This window comes from Elephas maximus, chromosome 17 (assembly GCF_024166365.1).
Source record: "Elephas maximus indicus isolate mEleMax1 chromosome 17, mEleMax1 primary haplotype, whole genome shotgun sequence".
Lineage (NCBI taxonomy): Eukaryota > Metazoa > Chordata > Mammalia > Proboscidea > Elephantidae > Elephas > Elephas maximus.
In genome coordinates, this window is record NC_064835.1 from 23,407,131 (window position 1) to 23,423,705 (window position 16,575).

Below are 16,575 nucleotides of genomic sequence, written 5' to 3' on the forward strand. Positions count from 1 at the left end.
AGGTCATTATAATATTTCACTTTGTCTTCTCGAGCCACCCTTTGAAATCTGTTCAGCTCTTTTACTTCATCATTTCTTCCTTTTGCTTTAGCTACTCGGTATGCAAGAGCAAGTTTCAGAGTTTTTTCTGATATCCATTTTGGCCTTTTCTTTCTTTCTTGTCTTTTTAATGACCTCCTGCTTTCTGCAGGTATGATGTCGTTGGTGTCAGTCCACAATTCGTCTGATATCTTCAGTCATTAGTGTTCAATGCATCAAATCTATTCTTGAGATGGTCTCCAGATTCAGGTGGGATGTACTCAAGGTTGTGTTTTGGCTCTCCTGGACTTGCGCTAATTTTCTTCAGCTTCATCTTGAAGTTGCACATGAGCAATTTATGGTCTATTCTGCAGTTGGCCCCTGGCCTTGTTCTCACTGATGATGTTGAGCTTTTCCTTCTCCTCTTTCTGAAATGTAGGAGATTTGATTCCTCTGTATTCTATCCATCCAGGTTCACATGTAAAGTCACCCTTCACATTGCTCAAAAGTATTTTCATTGAAGAAATTGCTGGTCTTACAAAATTCTATCATGCGATTTCTGGCATCATTTCTATAACCAAGGTCATATTTTCCAACTACTGATCCTTTTTTGTTTCCAGCTTTCATATTCAATCACCAGTAATTATTTGTGAATCCTGATGGCATGTTTGATCAATTTCATATTGCAGAGCTTGGTAAAAATCTTCATTTCTTCATCTTTGGCCTTAGTGATTGGTACATAAATTTGAAGAATAGTCTTATTAACTGGTCTTCCTTCTAGGCCTTTGAGTACTATCATATCACTGACAGCATTGTACTTCAGGACAGATCTCAAAATGTTCTTTTTCACAATGAATTCAATGTTTTTTTTTTTTGTCATCTTTGGCATAGCAGAACATATGATTGTCTGATTGAAAATGGCTAATACCAGTCCATTTCAGCTCACTAGTGCCTAGGATATTGATGTTTATGTGTTCTATTTCATTTTTAAATTTCTAATTTACAAAAGAAAGACCTTTAACACAACATTGAATCTAACCATGAAAGTCTGTGTGATTATGAGAATTTTTTGCTTTCTTCCTTATGATTTCTCTATTTTCAAATTTCATGCATTAGTTTTCCAATCATAAATATACAATAAAATTTGAAATTTGACAAAAGACCAATTTTAGATACAATATAATTATTTTCTATTTTTAGAAAAATATAAAGAAGGGGGGAATAAACTACCCTTTTTATCACTACAATAAAACTCTTTAAAATACCCTTTCAGTATAATTTTAATTTTTCATCATGAAAGAATTCAATTAATTGTGAATCATATATTTCCCATAATATGACATTATACATGTGTGTATATTTTCTATATCCTGATACATTATTTGAATTTCTTAGTTAATGATATTTTTGCATATTTAATGTCCTTCTACATTTCTATTGAGTAAATAAATATGAATGCAACATCATTCATCCTGTAAGTCTGACTTGCCCACCAAATGACATGGCAAGCCAAGCAGTATGTATGCAATTCTATTTTTGCCAAACTTTCTTGATCCATTTCTACTTGCTACAACACTGCTCCCATTTCATTCCTGTCATTGTTGCTTTCAGACTTTTGAATGTGGCAGTTGACTATACAGATTAAAGCCTTGGAAACCCTATGGGGCACTTCTACTTTCTCATATAGTGTCACTAGGTGTCAAAATCGACTCTACAACAATTGACTTTTTGTTTTTTTAGACCTTTTTTTTTTTTTAAAGTCTTCAAAAGATTGAAGTGAAACTAACTGCTGGAAACCATGCAGAGATAAATTTTGTTTCAACAAAAGTAAGAACATTCTAGCAGTCAGACACATCCAGAAATGCAATCAGATGCCTTAGTGTGCAGCCATGTACTCACAATTAGAACTGTTCAAGCATAGCCTGAATTATCACTTAGCATTTATATTGTTCAAGGACAAAAGCACTAGATGGAACATTAGCTATATCATCTTCAATACCTCTTTCAATTCCAGTATTTCATGATTTTATAAATTTGATCTATCGTCAGATGCACAAAGGTTGAGAGCTCAGCAGCTAACACAAAGGTCAGCAGTTAGAAGCCAATCCAATTCAATCCTTGGAAACTGTATGGAGCAGTCCTACTCTGTGCTATAAAGTTGTTATGGTTGGAATTGAGTTGACAGCAACGGGTTATCTTTAGACAGTCCTGTGTTCAAATCTCAACATGCACTTGCTATGTAACCTTGGGCAAAGTATTATCACTCTCCAAACCTCTAGAAAAAAAAAAAAAAGATGTTAATATCTATGTCCTGGATGTGATGTGAAAGCTAAATAAAGTGACACCTGGAAGACAGTTAGTACAGATATTGGCTGTTGGTGAGAACTTCATAAATGTTAGTGTTGTTTTAGTCACAATCTATTGAGTTTCTCTCTAAAATAGCTTTCATTTGTCCAGCATTTTCATTTCCATAATCATGGCCATAACTTATTTTCTTAGCATCACTTTCCTGTTGGTCCTTTGTATATTAATACACATAATAGTACAGAGATTTACAATTACTTTACTGATTATTAAACTGTTAAATATCATCAATGTCGGAGGCGGAGCTAAGAAGGCGGAATAGACAGATGCTTCTGGTGAGCCTTCTTTACAACAAAGACCCCAAAAAACAAGTGAAACGAGTATATTTGTGACAAGCTAGGGGCCCTGAGCATCCAAGGCAAGCTTAGACAATGAACTGAGGGGCAGGGGAAGGAAGAGACCATTCAGAATTGGAGAGGAGTTACCAACCTGAATCGCAGGGAGCCCTCAGGCAGTGCCACCTCACCATTTCCGGAGTGGTGGCAGCAAGCTGGTCCTAGCGTTCGGCTGCAGTTTCCTCAGGGAGAAGCAGCCAGCCACACAGCCTACTCACACCTGCGGAACCTGAGGAGAATGGCGCTCTCAGCAAAACTAAGTACTTGCGTGTATTTTACTGCACCCCCCCCCACCCCCAAGCCAGCTTCAGCGGCTGAATTCCTGGGCCTGAGATAGGCCCTGGTGGGCACCTAGAGCCATCCTCCTGGCCTTGGGGAAGGAAAAAATTTGCAATTGGGGGGAAAAGATAATTTGCTAGCTCCATTAACCGGAGGAGCTCAGGACAGAAGTGGCTCCTGTCCAGGCAAAAACCGTCCATGGACCTTGAGCACCTTTCCCTTCTGCATGGACCTGTGTGGGCCTATCTTGGGAGAATAGGCCCTTGTTGGCAAACTCCAACCATTTCAGTTGTGTGGTGGAGAGGTGGGTGTTTGATGTTTGACATTGCATTGCCTATTAAACAAATTCCTCACCTACCCACATCAGGGACCTAAGGACTGGTAGCTCCACTCAGGTCACCCAGCCATCTGCGACAGTGGTCCAAAGATAACTAGTACCTCCCAGTCCTTACAACTAAAAATTTTGGGTGCCCATGGTCCCTCTGCAGAACCCACCCAACAGCACGCTCTAGGGAACTAGACGTGTTTTCCTCAGAGACACTTGGGGGTAGATTCTCAGCCCCCTGCTTTGTTCAGAGTGTGACCCCCTGCTGCAATCAGATACTGGTGTATACACCAATCACCCCTGCCCCTCTAAGACTGTAGGACAGACCTGTACCACACATTTGATGATCAGCTACCTGGAAACCTGAGCTGAATTCATACAAGAAAACCGAATGGACTCCTAGACTGATATGCCTGATAAGAGCTCTAGCCAGCTGGGACAGGACACCAGAGCTCCAAAGGTGAAAATAATCAAGCTAGCTCACTCAAGCAACCCATAGGGGTATACCAAAACAAAACAAAGCAAGCAGCTACAACACAGTAAGCAAGCATATGCTAATACAATAACTTATAGATGGCTCAGAGACAACAGTCAATATCAAGACACATAAAGAAACAGACCATGATCACCTCAATAGGCTCTCAAAACAAAGAATCCAGGGATCTTCTAGATGAAAGTGCATTCCTAGAATTACCAGATGCAGAATTCAAAAGTTTAATATACAGAACCCTTCAAGACATCAGGAAGGAATTGAGGCAAAATGCAGAACAAGCCAAGGAACACACAGGTAAAGCAACTGAAGAAATTAGGAAGATTATTCAGGAACATAATGAAAAGTTTAATAAGCTGGAAAAATCCATAGACAGACAGCAATCAGAAATTCAGAAGACTAGCAATAAAATTATAGAATTAGATAACAGAAAGTCAGAGGAGCAGAATTGAGCGAGTAGAAGCTAGAATTTCTGAACTCAAAGATAAATCACTTGGCACTAATATATTTGAAGAAAAATCCGATAAAAAAATTAAAAAAAATGAAGAAACCTTAAGAATCATGTGGGACTCTATCAAGAGAAATAACCTATAAGTGATTGGAGTACCAGAACAGGGAGGGATAACAGAAAACACAGAGAAAATTGTTGGAGATTTGTTGACAGAAAACTTCCCTGATATTGTGAATGATGAGAAGATATCTATCCAAGATGCTCGTCGAACTCCACATAAGGTAGATTTTAAACAAAGTCACCAAGACATATTATATTCAAACTTGCCAAAACCAATGATTGAGATGGGGGGAGAGAGATGCCAAGTCACAAGAAAATCGCCCTGGAGCAGAAGCTCAGAAAAGACAAGAATCTTCCTCCAGAGACGAAAGAGAAAGCCTTCCCCTAGGGTTACCAGCCTGAATTCAGGCTTTTAGCCTCTTAAACTGTGAGGAAATAGATTTCTTTTTGTTAAAGCCATCCATTTGAGTATTTCTGTTATGCCATCACTAGATAACTAAGACAGAGGACAAGTAGAGATATACAATTAGTTATATTCATCATTGAGTACATTGGGAGGATGGGTAGAGTAGAGAAATCTAATATTCTAAAAGTCAAATACCTGGGTTCAACATAAACATCTTTCTTCCTGAAGAGTTCAGCTCTGTACATTTTTCTCCTCCTTTGTTCTGGACAGGAAAATGATTCTGATGATCTTGTTGGATAGTTCTGAATACTAAACTTGCAGTACACATTGATGATGTATGACACATAACCTAATAATGCCTCCTTTGGGAATTATTATGAGTCAGTAGTCTTGATTTCATGATACTGATGCCCAAGGCATTGGTTGGTTGATATAACAGAGAATTTATTCTCTGGGTATAGATGCTATGTGTCTGATGAGAAATAAACAATCATAATGACCTCCCACTACATCATGTCTCACAGGTATCAAATCTTGGGAAACTAAACAATTAGAATTTCCCATTTTACCCATTGGCTCTCAAGTATTTAATATTCTCATATAAGTGTAATTTATAGTTCTTGTTTCATTATGCATTTCAAAGATGTGACAGATACTATTAGAGCTCCAGTGAAATTCATAGTAATCTATTTACATTTTTAAACATTCAAAATTTCAAGAAATGTTGAAGACATGGATGAAATATATTTTCTAAAAGGATTTCCCACAGAGAAAACAACCTAAGATATAAGATTTAAAAGTTTTTTCCCCCTAATGATCTCTACTAACACTATTAAAATATTAAGATGTACACATCAAACAATAATACTTGGAATATTTTAATTTGGAGGCTGAATGAAAGCATCTTGCAGATATTGCTTTGAATTCATAACGTGCCTACCATGGAGGGATAATGCCTTTTTTCTTTTAAAAGTAAAATTGTTTTAAAATACTGGAAACATATTCATTATAAAGGTTATTTAAATTATCTGTAAAGAATGAATTACATTGTTAGGTATAAAATTTATATTTTTAAATAGTGATCAAAATATTAAATGTGTTCTCATTAAAAAATCATATAATAATTACAATAATAAATAGAGTAATTGCAATAATTTGCTTAATTGAGTTTACCTTAAATGTTTTAATTAATGATTGATGTGGCCTTTAATCTGTTTATTTTTATGTCATTTTCAAAAATTAGAGTGGGAAGGGCACAAATTTAGTAACAATATGATCTGTAAAACCAGTGGAAAATTTTGCTTATTAATAGTTATATAAGGCAGCACAATGGGTAAAGCACCAGGCCGCTAACTGAAAGGTCAGCGGTTTGAACGCACCAGACATAAATGACTCATTTATATGATTTCAATGCATAGTCAAAAAATGTCACTTCTACAGGTCCAATTCTATAATATGGGCAAAAAGAAAAATATTTTAGAAATGGGGAAAATGAACACAGGATTCTCAGGGAAATGAAGGTGGCAGTACAATACTAAAACTGTGAAGAAAAGCATGTTGTATAAAAACAAGTAAAAATACACATAATATATTCAGCCCTGATTAGTCTATCAATCTCTTCCACCATAGAGTTATCATCTTGTGGGCAGGAATTATGTCTTACCATCCGTCATCTGCCTCCATATTTCTTAACACAGTTCTCTGCACTTAGTCACCAGTAGGGATAGAACTTAGTAGATTTCTAATGGTTAAAAATTATTTACTTTAGAGATCAATTTTTCTCCAGAAAATTTTATTTGTACACTTATCAGAAACAAGGGTCAATACACAAGCTATTCACAAGATCAAAAAATGTAGACCAAAGAGATCGTTCTATAAATTATGATAGCTAAGCCTTATCTCACAAAGCGCCAAATCCCATGTATGTAAATTATAATCTCCCCACGCGAAGGCCTATTAGAGGTAATATGTATTACTAGGGGTGACATCTGGAACTTCCTAGAATTGATATTGCCAGCCATGTGACAGACAGCTCTCCACGTGACACTATAAATCCAGTCTTATCCTTGGGATCTGTCCTCCAAATAATCAAGTGTTGGCAATAATGTCACTACTTCTGTTTATATGTTGCAGTGTCTGGACTCCTTTCATACTGCAGCTTCACCAAGATTCATAAACCTTTGTTAATGCAAAATAGTCTTTTCTCAATGATTTTATTAAGAGCAACTTTGACATCCTTATTCCTCAGGCTATAGATCAGGGGGTTCAGCATTGGCACAATAATGGTGTAAAACACAGAAGACACTTTGCTTTGGTCCATGGAGCTGACATTTGATGGCTGCAGGTACATGAATGCTGCAGAACCATAGAAGATTGTAACAGCCAATATGTGGGAGCTACATGTGCTGAAGGCTTTGGACCTGCCCTCGGTGGAGTGGATTCGCAGGATGCTGGCAATGATGGAGGCATAGGAGGCAAGGATGTTCAAAGTTGGTACAAGAGTATTAAAGGTACTGAAACACAAAAGTACCACTACATTGATATAAATGCTGGAGCAGGAGAGCTCCAGTAGTGGGCGAACATCACAGAAGTAATGGTTGATTATTTTAGCCTTGCAGAAAACCACTCTTAGCATGCAACCTGTGTGAGCTGTGGCACCAATGAAGCCTATCATATATACCACAATGAGCAACCAGGAGCAGACACGATAAGACATGGTGACATTGTAAAGCAATGGCTTACAGATGGCCACATAATGATCATATGCCATCACAGCCAACATATGACATTCTGATACAATAAAAAAAATGAAGAAGTAGAGCTGAGTCATGCATTCAGGGTAGGAGATGGTGTTCTTCTCTGTCACAAAGTTCACCAGCATTTTGGGGGTAATGACAGTGGAATAACAGAGATCAATGAAGGACAAACTGCTGAGGAAATAGTACATGGGAGTGTGCAGGTGAGAACTGAGCCCAATCAGAGTGACCATGCCCAGGTTCCCCACCACTGTGACTATATAGACCCCCAGGAAGAAAAGAAAGAGGGGCAGCTGGAGCTCTGGTTTGTCTATTAGCCCAGCGAGGATGAACTCAGTCACTGTGGAGTGATTTCCTGCTGCCATTTTCCTCTGGGAATTCTATGCAGGAAGAGAAGAAGAAATTTGAGGTAGGTGTTTATTTATGCAGTGTGAAACAGGTGCAAGTGTTATCAATTCGGTATCTCCAGTTCTCTGTCCCTGCCGCTGCTCCATGTTGGCAGTTAAATACTCTAGGATTATGGGTCATGCAAATAAACACCAGATGGAATTATATCCTTTTGTTTTTATTTCTGAACAGTCTCTGAACATCCAAAGACCTGTTCTGATAACTTAGAATATTGAGTGTTCTGATCCAGGTGGTTCAATGGTTTAGCACCTAGGCTACTAACTGGAAGGTTGGCAGTTCAAACCCACCCAGTAGCTCTGCTGGTGAAAGAACTGAATATCTGCTTAGAAGACCATATGGATTAGTTCTACTTTGTCACATGGGATCGATATGAGTTGAAAATCGACTCAGTGGCACCTAACAACAGTGACAACAACAAAGCACCTTCCATGCCTTATTTGCAATTCTCTCAACTCTTCTGCAGAACAAATACTACCAGGAAACACGCACCTGTTACCATGAATTGATTCTGACTCATGTGGATCCCGTGTGTGTCAGAGCAGAACTATGTTCCGCAAGGTTTTCAATGGCTGAGTTTTTGGAAGTAGATCAGCAGGACTTACTTCTGAGGCTCATTAACCATAGTGGTTAAATAATGCCCATAGTTAGGCATATTATAAACAAGTGATCACTACATGAGAGAAGGCCTATGTGGCTCTCTATGGGTCCTTCAGCATTTCACCTTCTGTTTCCTCTTTTAGCTAGTCAAGTCTGCTTTCCTGTCTTATTTCTTTATCGTTTCAGAGAAACCATTTACTGCAATTAATGTGAGGTGAACATTAATGTAAAGTATAAAAATAATGTGTTGATCACTGATGTAGGCTGGCTTCCCGTTAAGGAGTACCTTGTCTACTGACAACAATTCAAAAATGTAGAAAAAGAGGCTGTGGGAAGTAAATGAATGGCTAACATTAAGTATATTTCTCAAATGGAGCCCCACATCCAGGAAGAAAGTGCATTTTCTAATGAGGAGAAGTAAAACTTATTCTTTCCCCAAACACCATATGCTATACACTCTTGTATAACCTGACATGGTCCATGACCTTTGGAGATTTTGCTCCAGGGGACCATGCCTACAGGATGGAAATCTTATGTGGTATTTTGACCACATTGTCTTTGCATGTCATATGCATGTTCTTGTTGTATTTCACACTCACCGTCAAATCAGATCTTTTATCACTCCCTTGATGGCATTAAAAACCAAAGCAGAAACAATGTCTGCACCTCTAAGATGTGAGTTTTGAAGGAAGTTGATGAGTTCCTAGCATGGAATACCGTGATGACTGTTCTATGTTCAAAAGAAAAAGATAAAGAAAAATCGTAAAAGATTGATGATGTATCAAAAACAAGGAAAAGCGTGTTGAGATAAGACTGAATATGAGGGTGATATTACTATTTATTACAGGGTGGCATTATTCAGTGCTTGCCATGTGGTTAGAACTGTCCCCACACTTCATAAATATTATTTTATATATTTTCCCCAGCAGCCTTACGTAGTGTGAGCTTATTATTCCCATTTTATAGATGAAAAAACCAAAACTTGAGAGACCTAAGTGAGTTATTCTATGTTTCAGTGGATTTTCAGTATAGTTGTGGATGATGGTTTCCTGATAAAAACCCATACCCCATATGGGTAGATGATGGTTTCCTAATAGTACAGATAAATTTGACATAACCATGGATAATAAAATTAATAATAAAAGACTTGTACTAACATATCACCTGGAAATGCCATTTGGCTAAAAGCAAAGAATGTGCAAAATACATGCTACATTCAAAGAATGTAAGAGCTGGAAAAATTGTGATATTAATAATTAACATTCTTCTGTGATTCTATTTAGACCAGCATGTAGGCTGAATCCCACAGTGGTGAATCTTACACTTGTCATTTATCCATGCTCGGATTGCTCAATGAATGGTGGATGGATAAAAGGACATAACTAAGTTCACAACTTGTAATTAATCAAAAAGTCATTATCTTTCCCAAATTATCAATATGGCAATAAATGTTTGCTGAAGGTATTTGTGCAAGTGATAACTGAAAACAAGTAAATATAAAGCCAACATTGTACCTCCTGTGTATGCCTCTACTTTCACGTTCTGAGATTATTCAAGTACAACACTAATGACAAAGGTTATTGTAATCTCAATCTTTGCTATTGGCAATGTTCACACGCTTACTACTTTGTGGATTGTTATTAAAACTAAAGTCTTTTAAAATTTTAAATACATATATTTTGAAAGATTTTTTTGTTAATAAATAGTTTTGTTGTTGAAGCTTCTTATCTATAGTAGAGTTTACCCATGATTGTGAAGGAATCCTTCTAGAGTGAGCACCTGTTAGTCTCTAGATAACATCAGAACACTGCAAAATTATGATTTAAAAGTGATTTGTCTAGAGTTTAGTAATAGTACCAGGAAAAAATATTTCCCTTCTCAGGAACACAGTTATTTGACTTGTTTTGAAAAATAAAGTGAGGTTTGCAACCATTAAAAATGTTGCTAGCTTATTAGATGTGCTTCTGCAAACAGTTAAAAATAATGTTAATTCTCCAATTAAAATGTTTTAGAGATTGGTAAATGTCTTTTATGGAGTTGTATCACTGCAGAGCTTCTTTTTGATACAATGAAGGCACTGAAATGACGAATGTATTATCATTTATAACTTCTAAGTTGTCCTTAGATGTGTCATACCTTAAACATAATAAATTAAACATTGAATAATAACACTTTTAAAAAAAAAAACTGAAAAAAGTGTTTTATGGACTACAAAATTCTCAAAGCCACTTTTTTCTCTCTTTTTTTAAATCATATTTTAGATGAAGTTTTAAAGTAACAAACTAGCTTTTCATTAAACAATTAGTGCACTATTGTTTTATGACTTCGGTTAACACCACCACCACATGTCACCACTTTCCCTTCTTGAACTTGGGTTCTCTATTACCAGCTTTCCTGTTCCTTCCTGCCTTCTAGTCTTTGCCCCTGGGCTGTTGTGCCCCTTTAGTCTCATTTTGTTTTATGGGCCTGTCTAATCTTTGGCTGAAGGGTAACCCTCAAGAATGACCTCATTACTGAGTTAAAAGGGTGTCTGGGGCCCATATTCTTGGGTTTCTCCAGTCTCCGTCAGGCCAGCAAGTCTGGTCTTTTTTTGTGAGTTAGAGTTTTGTTCTACGTTTTTCTCCGGCTCTGTCCAGGACCCTCTTTTGTTATTCCTTTCAGAGCAGTCAGTGGTAGTAGCCAGGCACCACCTAGTTGAACTGGACTCAGTCTGGTGGAGGCTGTGGTAGATGTAGTCTATTAGTCCTTTGGATTAATCTTTCCCTTGTGTCTTTAGTTTTCTTCATTCTCTTTTGCTCCTGAAGGGGTGAGACCAGTGGAGTATCTTAGATGGCTGCTCATCAGCTTTTAAGACCCCAGATGTTATTCACCAAAGTAGAATGTAGAACATTTTCTTTATAAACTATGTTATGCCAATTGAGCTAGTTGTTCCCCGAGACCATCTCAAAAGCACGTTAGACTTAAAAATTACTACCATCATATTGCCAAATGTATACTTAAAATAGTGGTAACAAAGTATAGTAGATAACTTTCCAAAGAAAATTAGTAAGTTAATTTCATTTCAAAATCATATACATGAGATAGTGCTTGTGCAACATAACATACATTCTAAACAATATTAAAGATTTAGTGTTTTGTTTTGTTTTTTTTTTGTCTTTCTAGATCCTGTAGTAAAATTTTTGTTTCCATCTTGTATATTAAATAGCTAGTGTATAAAAACCATCTAAAGTAAAAATAACACCTTTTGTAGGCTTTTTTTTACAAAGTCTTAAATCACTTGAATCATTTTTCACAAGTTAATACATTACATTAAAAAAAAATTTCAAAATTCCATTTTGTTTTCAATAGGATTTTTAAAAATTCTAATAGCTAAGAAATACAAAGGTCTGAAATCAAGGAAAAATAAGCTTAAAAATTAGGAAGAATATGTGCTAAATGAATCTGAGTGGAGCAGAGCTTAAATTTTAAACAAAAAAACTGTGTACAACATAAAACCAAAAAACTAAACCTACTGCCATCTAGTCAATTTTGACTCATTCACAGTAAATAAACAGTCACTGTCAAGTTTACCTTGACTCATGGCAACCCAATGTGTGTCAAAACAGAACAGTGCTCCACAGAATTTTCAATGGCTGACTTTTTGGAAATATATCACCAGGCCTTTCTTCTGAGGCATCTCTGAGTGGATTTAAACCTCAAATCGTTTGATTAGCAGCTGAATAGTTTAATCATTTGCATCACCCAGGGACTCCAGACACCCAGGAAAAAAAGCAAATTAGACCCTTGGTTGTCAGATCGATTCTGACTCATAATGACCCTATAGGATAGAGCAGAGCTGCTCCGTATTGTTTCCAAGGAGCATCTGGTAGATTTGAACTACTGAACTTTTGGTTAGTAGCCGAGGTCTTTAAGCACATATACCCAGTAAATTACTAGTATATTGTATTATAAATAGATTTCAAAATGATCTTTAGATATTTTCAGTATGATAAAGTAACTCACATGTCTCCAGAGCAGGTGATATCCTGGGCACCATTAAGAAAGATATTCAAATAAGATGAATCAAGTACAATCACACATATTAGCAACATTTTGCTCCTATGCTCCCTTCCACCTGGACCATTATTCTTAAAACTGAGGAAAAGGTGCTTTTCTTATATCCTCTCCTAGGCCATTTCACACTACAGCCTGCTTCTCTGCTGTTACCCGGTACCCATCTTTAATAATATCTCTATTGGGTCTTTCACACCTTGGCTGCTCACTATTTCCTGGAACTGATAGGACTGCTTCTGCTTTCCTTGTTTTTTTAAGGCCCCATTAACACATGACTGATGAATATAATGCAATTTTATTTAAACATTCAGGTATAAAAAGGTTTTATACCATAGGCAGAATGCAACTTCTAATTGAGTGTTAGAAAGCTGTGGCCATGAGAAATGTCTTACTAACACTGTCACTCCAGCAGCCTGAGTTTATCTGCTATGTTCTCTTACGTTTCTACATTAACAGTTGTAAATCACTGAACTTGGGAAGAAGTAGCCCAGTAGATATATTTTGTATTGGTAACACAGTTCTTTAGAAATGTATTTGAATTTAGAGCCTTTCACAAAACACGCATTTTTCAAATGACTAATTTCTGTCTTGCCCCTTTATATACTTCTGTTACACCTTGATCCATAAGGCATTCAAGTTTGTGACTCCTTGCTAGACCTTTAGTCATGGAATGAATTGTGTCTGCCCAAAATATCTATCAGCTTGGCTAGGTCATGATTCCCTTGTATCATTGTCTGATTGTCTACCATTTTTTCATCTGATGTGATTTCCCTATGTGTTGTAAATCCTATCACTATGATGTAATAAAAAAATAAAAAATAAATTAGCAGCAGTTACATTGATGAAATCTACAGGATTAGATACTGTCTTAAGCCAATCTCTTTGAGATATAAAAGAGGAAGCTAACAGGGGGACCTCATACCACCAAGAAAGCAGTGCTGGTGGAGCCAAGATGGCAGGATAGTCAGACACTTTCGGTGAGCCCTCTTTACGACAAAGACCCGAAAAAAACAAGTAAAACTAGTATATTTATGACAATCTAGGAGCCCTGAACATCAAAGGCAAGCTTAGAAAACTAACTGAGGAGCAGGCAAAGGAAGAGATGCTTCAGAAGCAGAGAGGATTTACAGGACCTGAATCGTGGGGAGCCCTCAGGCACCGTTCCAGGAGTGGTGGCAGTGGTCTGGTACTAGTGTTCAACCGCAGTTTCCTCAGGGAGAAGCAGCCAGCCACACAGCCTACTCACACCTCCAGAACCAGAGAAGAAAGGCACTCTCGGCAAAAGCTAAGTACTTGCATATATTTTACCGCACCCCTCCCCTGCCTCCAAGCTGGCTTCAGTGGCTGGTGATTCCCCTGGGGCTGAGATAGGCCTGGTTGAGAGCCTAGAGCCATCTTCCTGGCCTTGGAGAAGGAATAAATTCTCAACTGTAGAGAAGATAATCTGCTGGCTCCACTAACCGGGGGAAGCTAAGGACAGAAGCTGCTCCTGTCCAGGCATAAATGGCCTGTGGACTTTGAGTAACTTTCCCCTCTGTGTGGAACTGTGCTAGCCTATTTCAGGAGAATAGGCCCTTGTTGGCAGACTCCAACCGTTTCAGCTCTGCGGCAGAGAGGTGGGTTTTTGACATTTGATATTGCTTTGCCTATTAAAGATGGTCTGCACCTACCCACATCTGGGGCCTAAGGACTAGTAGGTCCACTCGGGTCACACAACCACCTGCGACAGGGGTCCAAGGATAACTGGTATCTTCCAGTCCTTACAACCAAAAACATTGAAAGTCCATGGTTTGTCTGCAGAACCCACCTACCTATATGCTCTAGCGAAGGGGACACCCTTTCCTCAAAGACACATGGGGAATGATTCTCAGGCCCCTGCCTTGTTCAGAGTGTGAACCCCTGCTACAACCAGATACCGGTACCTACACCAGTAACCCTTGCCCCTCTAAGACTGTAGGACAGAGCCTGTACCACACATATGATGATCAGCTTCCCGGACACCTGAGCAGAATTCATACAAGAAAAATGATGGACTGCTAAACTGATATACGTGATAAGAGCTCTAGACATTTGGGAACAGGACTTCAGAGTTCCAAAGGTGAAAATAATCAAGTTAGTTCACTCAAGCAACCCAGCTGTGCGTATTAAAAAAAAAAAAAAGCAAGAAGCTACGACACAGTAAAAAAACATAAAAAAAACTAATACAACGTATAGATGGCTCAGAGACAAGAGTCAATATCGAATCACATAAAGAAACAGACCATGACTGCCTCAACAAGCTCTCAAAACAAAGAATCAAGGGATCTTCTAGATGGAAGTGTCTTCCTGGAATTACCAGAGACAGAATACAAAAGACTGATATACAGAACCCTTCAAGACATCAGGAAGGAAATCAGGCAATACGCAGAACAAGCCAAGGAACACACAGGTAAAGCAATTGGAGAAATAAAAAAGATTATTCAGTAACATAATGAAAAATTTAATAAGCTGGAATAATACATAGAAAGAAAGCAATCAGAAATTCAGAAGATTAACAATAAAATTACAGAAGTAGACAACTCAATAGAAATCAGAGAAGCAGACTTGGACAAGTGGAAGACAGAATTTCTGAACTTGAAGATAAAGCACTTGGCACTAATATATGTAAAGAAAAGTCTGATAAAAGAATATAAAAAAAAAACAAAGAAACCTTAAGAATCATGTGGGACTCTCTCAAAAGAAATAACCTACGGGTGATTGGAGTACCAGAACAGGGAGGGATAACAGAAAATACAGGGAGAGTTGTTGACGATTTGTTGGCAGAAGACCTCCCTGATATTGTGAAAGATGAGAAGATATCTATCCAAGAAGCTCATCGAACTCCACATAAGGTAGATGTTAAAAGGAAGTCACCAAGACATATTATAATCAAACCTGACAAAACCAAAGATAAAGAGACACTTTTAAGAGCAGCAAGGGATAAATGAAAAGTCACCTACAAAGGAGAGCCAATAAGAATAAGCTTGGACTACTTGACAGAAACTATGCAGGCAAGAAGGCAAAAGAATGACTTACATAAAAAATTGAAGGAAAAAAATTTCCAGCCAAGAATCATATATCCAGCAAAACTGTCTCTCAAATATGAAGGTGAAATTAGGACATTTCCAGATAAACAGAAGTTTAAGGAATTTGTAAAAACCAAACCAAAACTACAAGAAATACTAAAGGGAGTTCTTGGTTAGAAAATCAATAATATCAGGTATCAACCCAAGACTAGAACAATTGGCAGAGCGATCAGACGTCAACTCAGACAGGGAAATCAAAAAAATAAATCAAGATAAAAAAAAAAAAAACGCTCAAAACAGGGTAACAGTGATGTTATTATGCAAAAGAAGAAAACATTAAAACATTAAACAGGGACTAGGAAATGTAGTCTTAGATCTTCCATATGGAGAGTAAGATAAGCCTAGACAAAGAAACTAAAACTCGAAGGATAGAAAAAATTATATCAAGCAAACAACAATCAAAAAAGAGCAAGGAGTGGCAATATTAATTTCGGACAAAATAGACTTTAAAGTTAAATCCATCAGAAAGGATAAGGAAGGACACTGTATAATGATTAAAGGGACAATACACCAAGAAGATGTAACCACATTAAATATTTATGCGCCCAATGACAAGGCTGCAAGATACATAAAACAAACTCTAACAACATTGAAAAGTGAGATAGACAGCTCCACAATAATAGTAAGAGACTTCCACACACCACTTTCGGTGAAGGACAAGATATCCAGAAAGAAGCTCAATAAAGACACGGAAGATCTAAATGCCACAATGAACCAACTTGGCCTCGTAGACTTATGCAGAACACTCTACCCAACAGCACCCAAGTATACTTTCTTTTCTAGTGCACATGGAACATTTTCTAGAACAGACCACACATTAGGTCATAAAGCAAGCCTTGACAGAATCCAAGACGCTGTAATATTACAAAGAATCTTCTCTGACCATATGGCTATAAAAGTGAAAATCAATAACAGAAAAAACAGGGAAA

At 37.5% G+C, this 16,575-nt stretch overlaps 1 protein-coding gene across 1 annotated transcript; it reads right to left on the reverse strand.

Moving 5' to 3' along the window:
* Positions 1 to 6,898: 6,898 nt before the first annotated feature.
* Positions 6,899 to 7,855, reverse strand: LOC126061086 (olfactory receptor 8G1-like). Its single transcript, XM_049857438.1, has one exon. It carries the CDS (start codon positions 7,847 to 7,849, stop codon positions 6,899 to 6,901), a length of 951 nt encoding a protein of 316 aa, XP_049713395.1. The 5' UTR covers positions 7,850 to 7,855.
* Between the last annotated feature and the right edge of the window lie 8,720 nt (positions 7,856 to 16,575).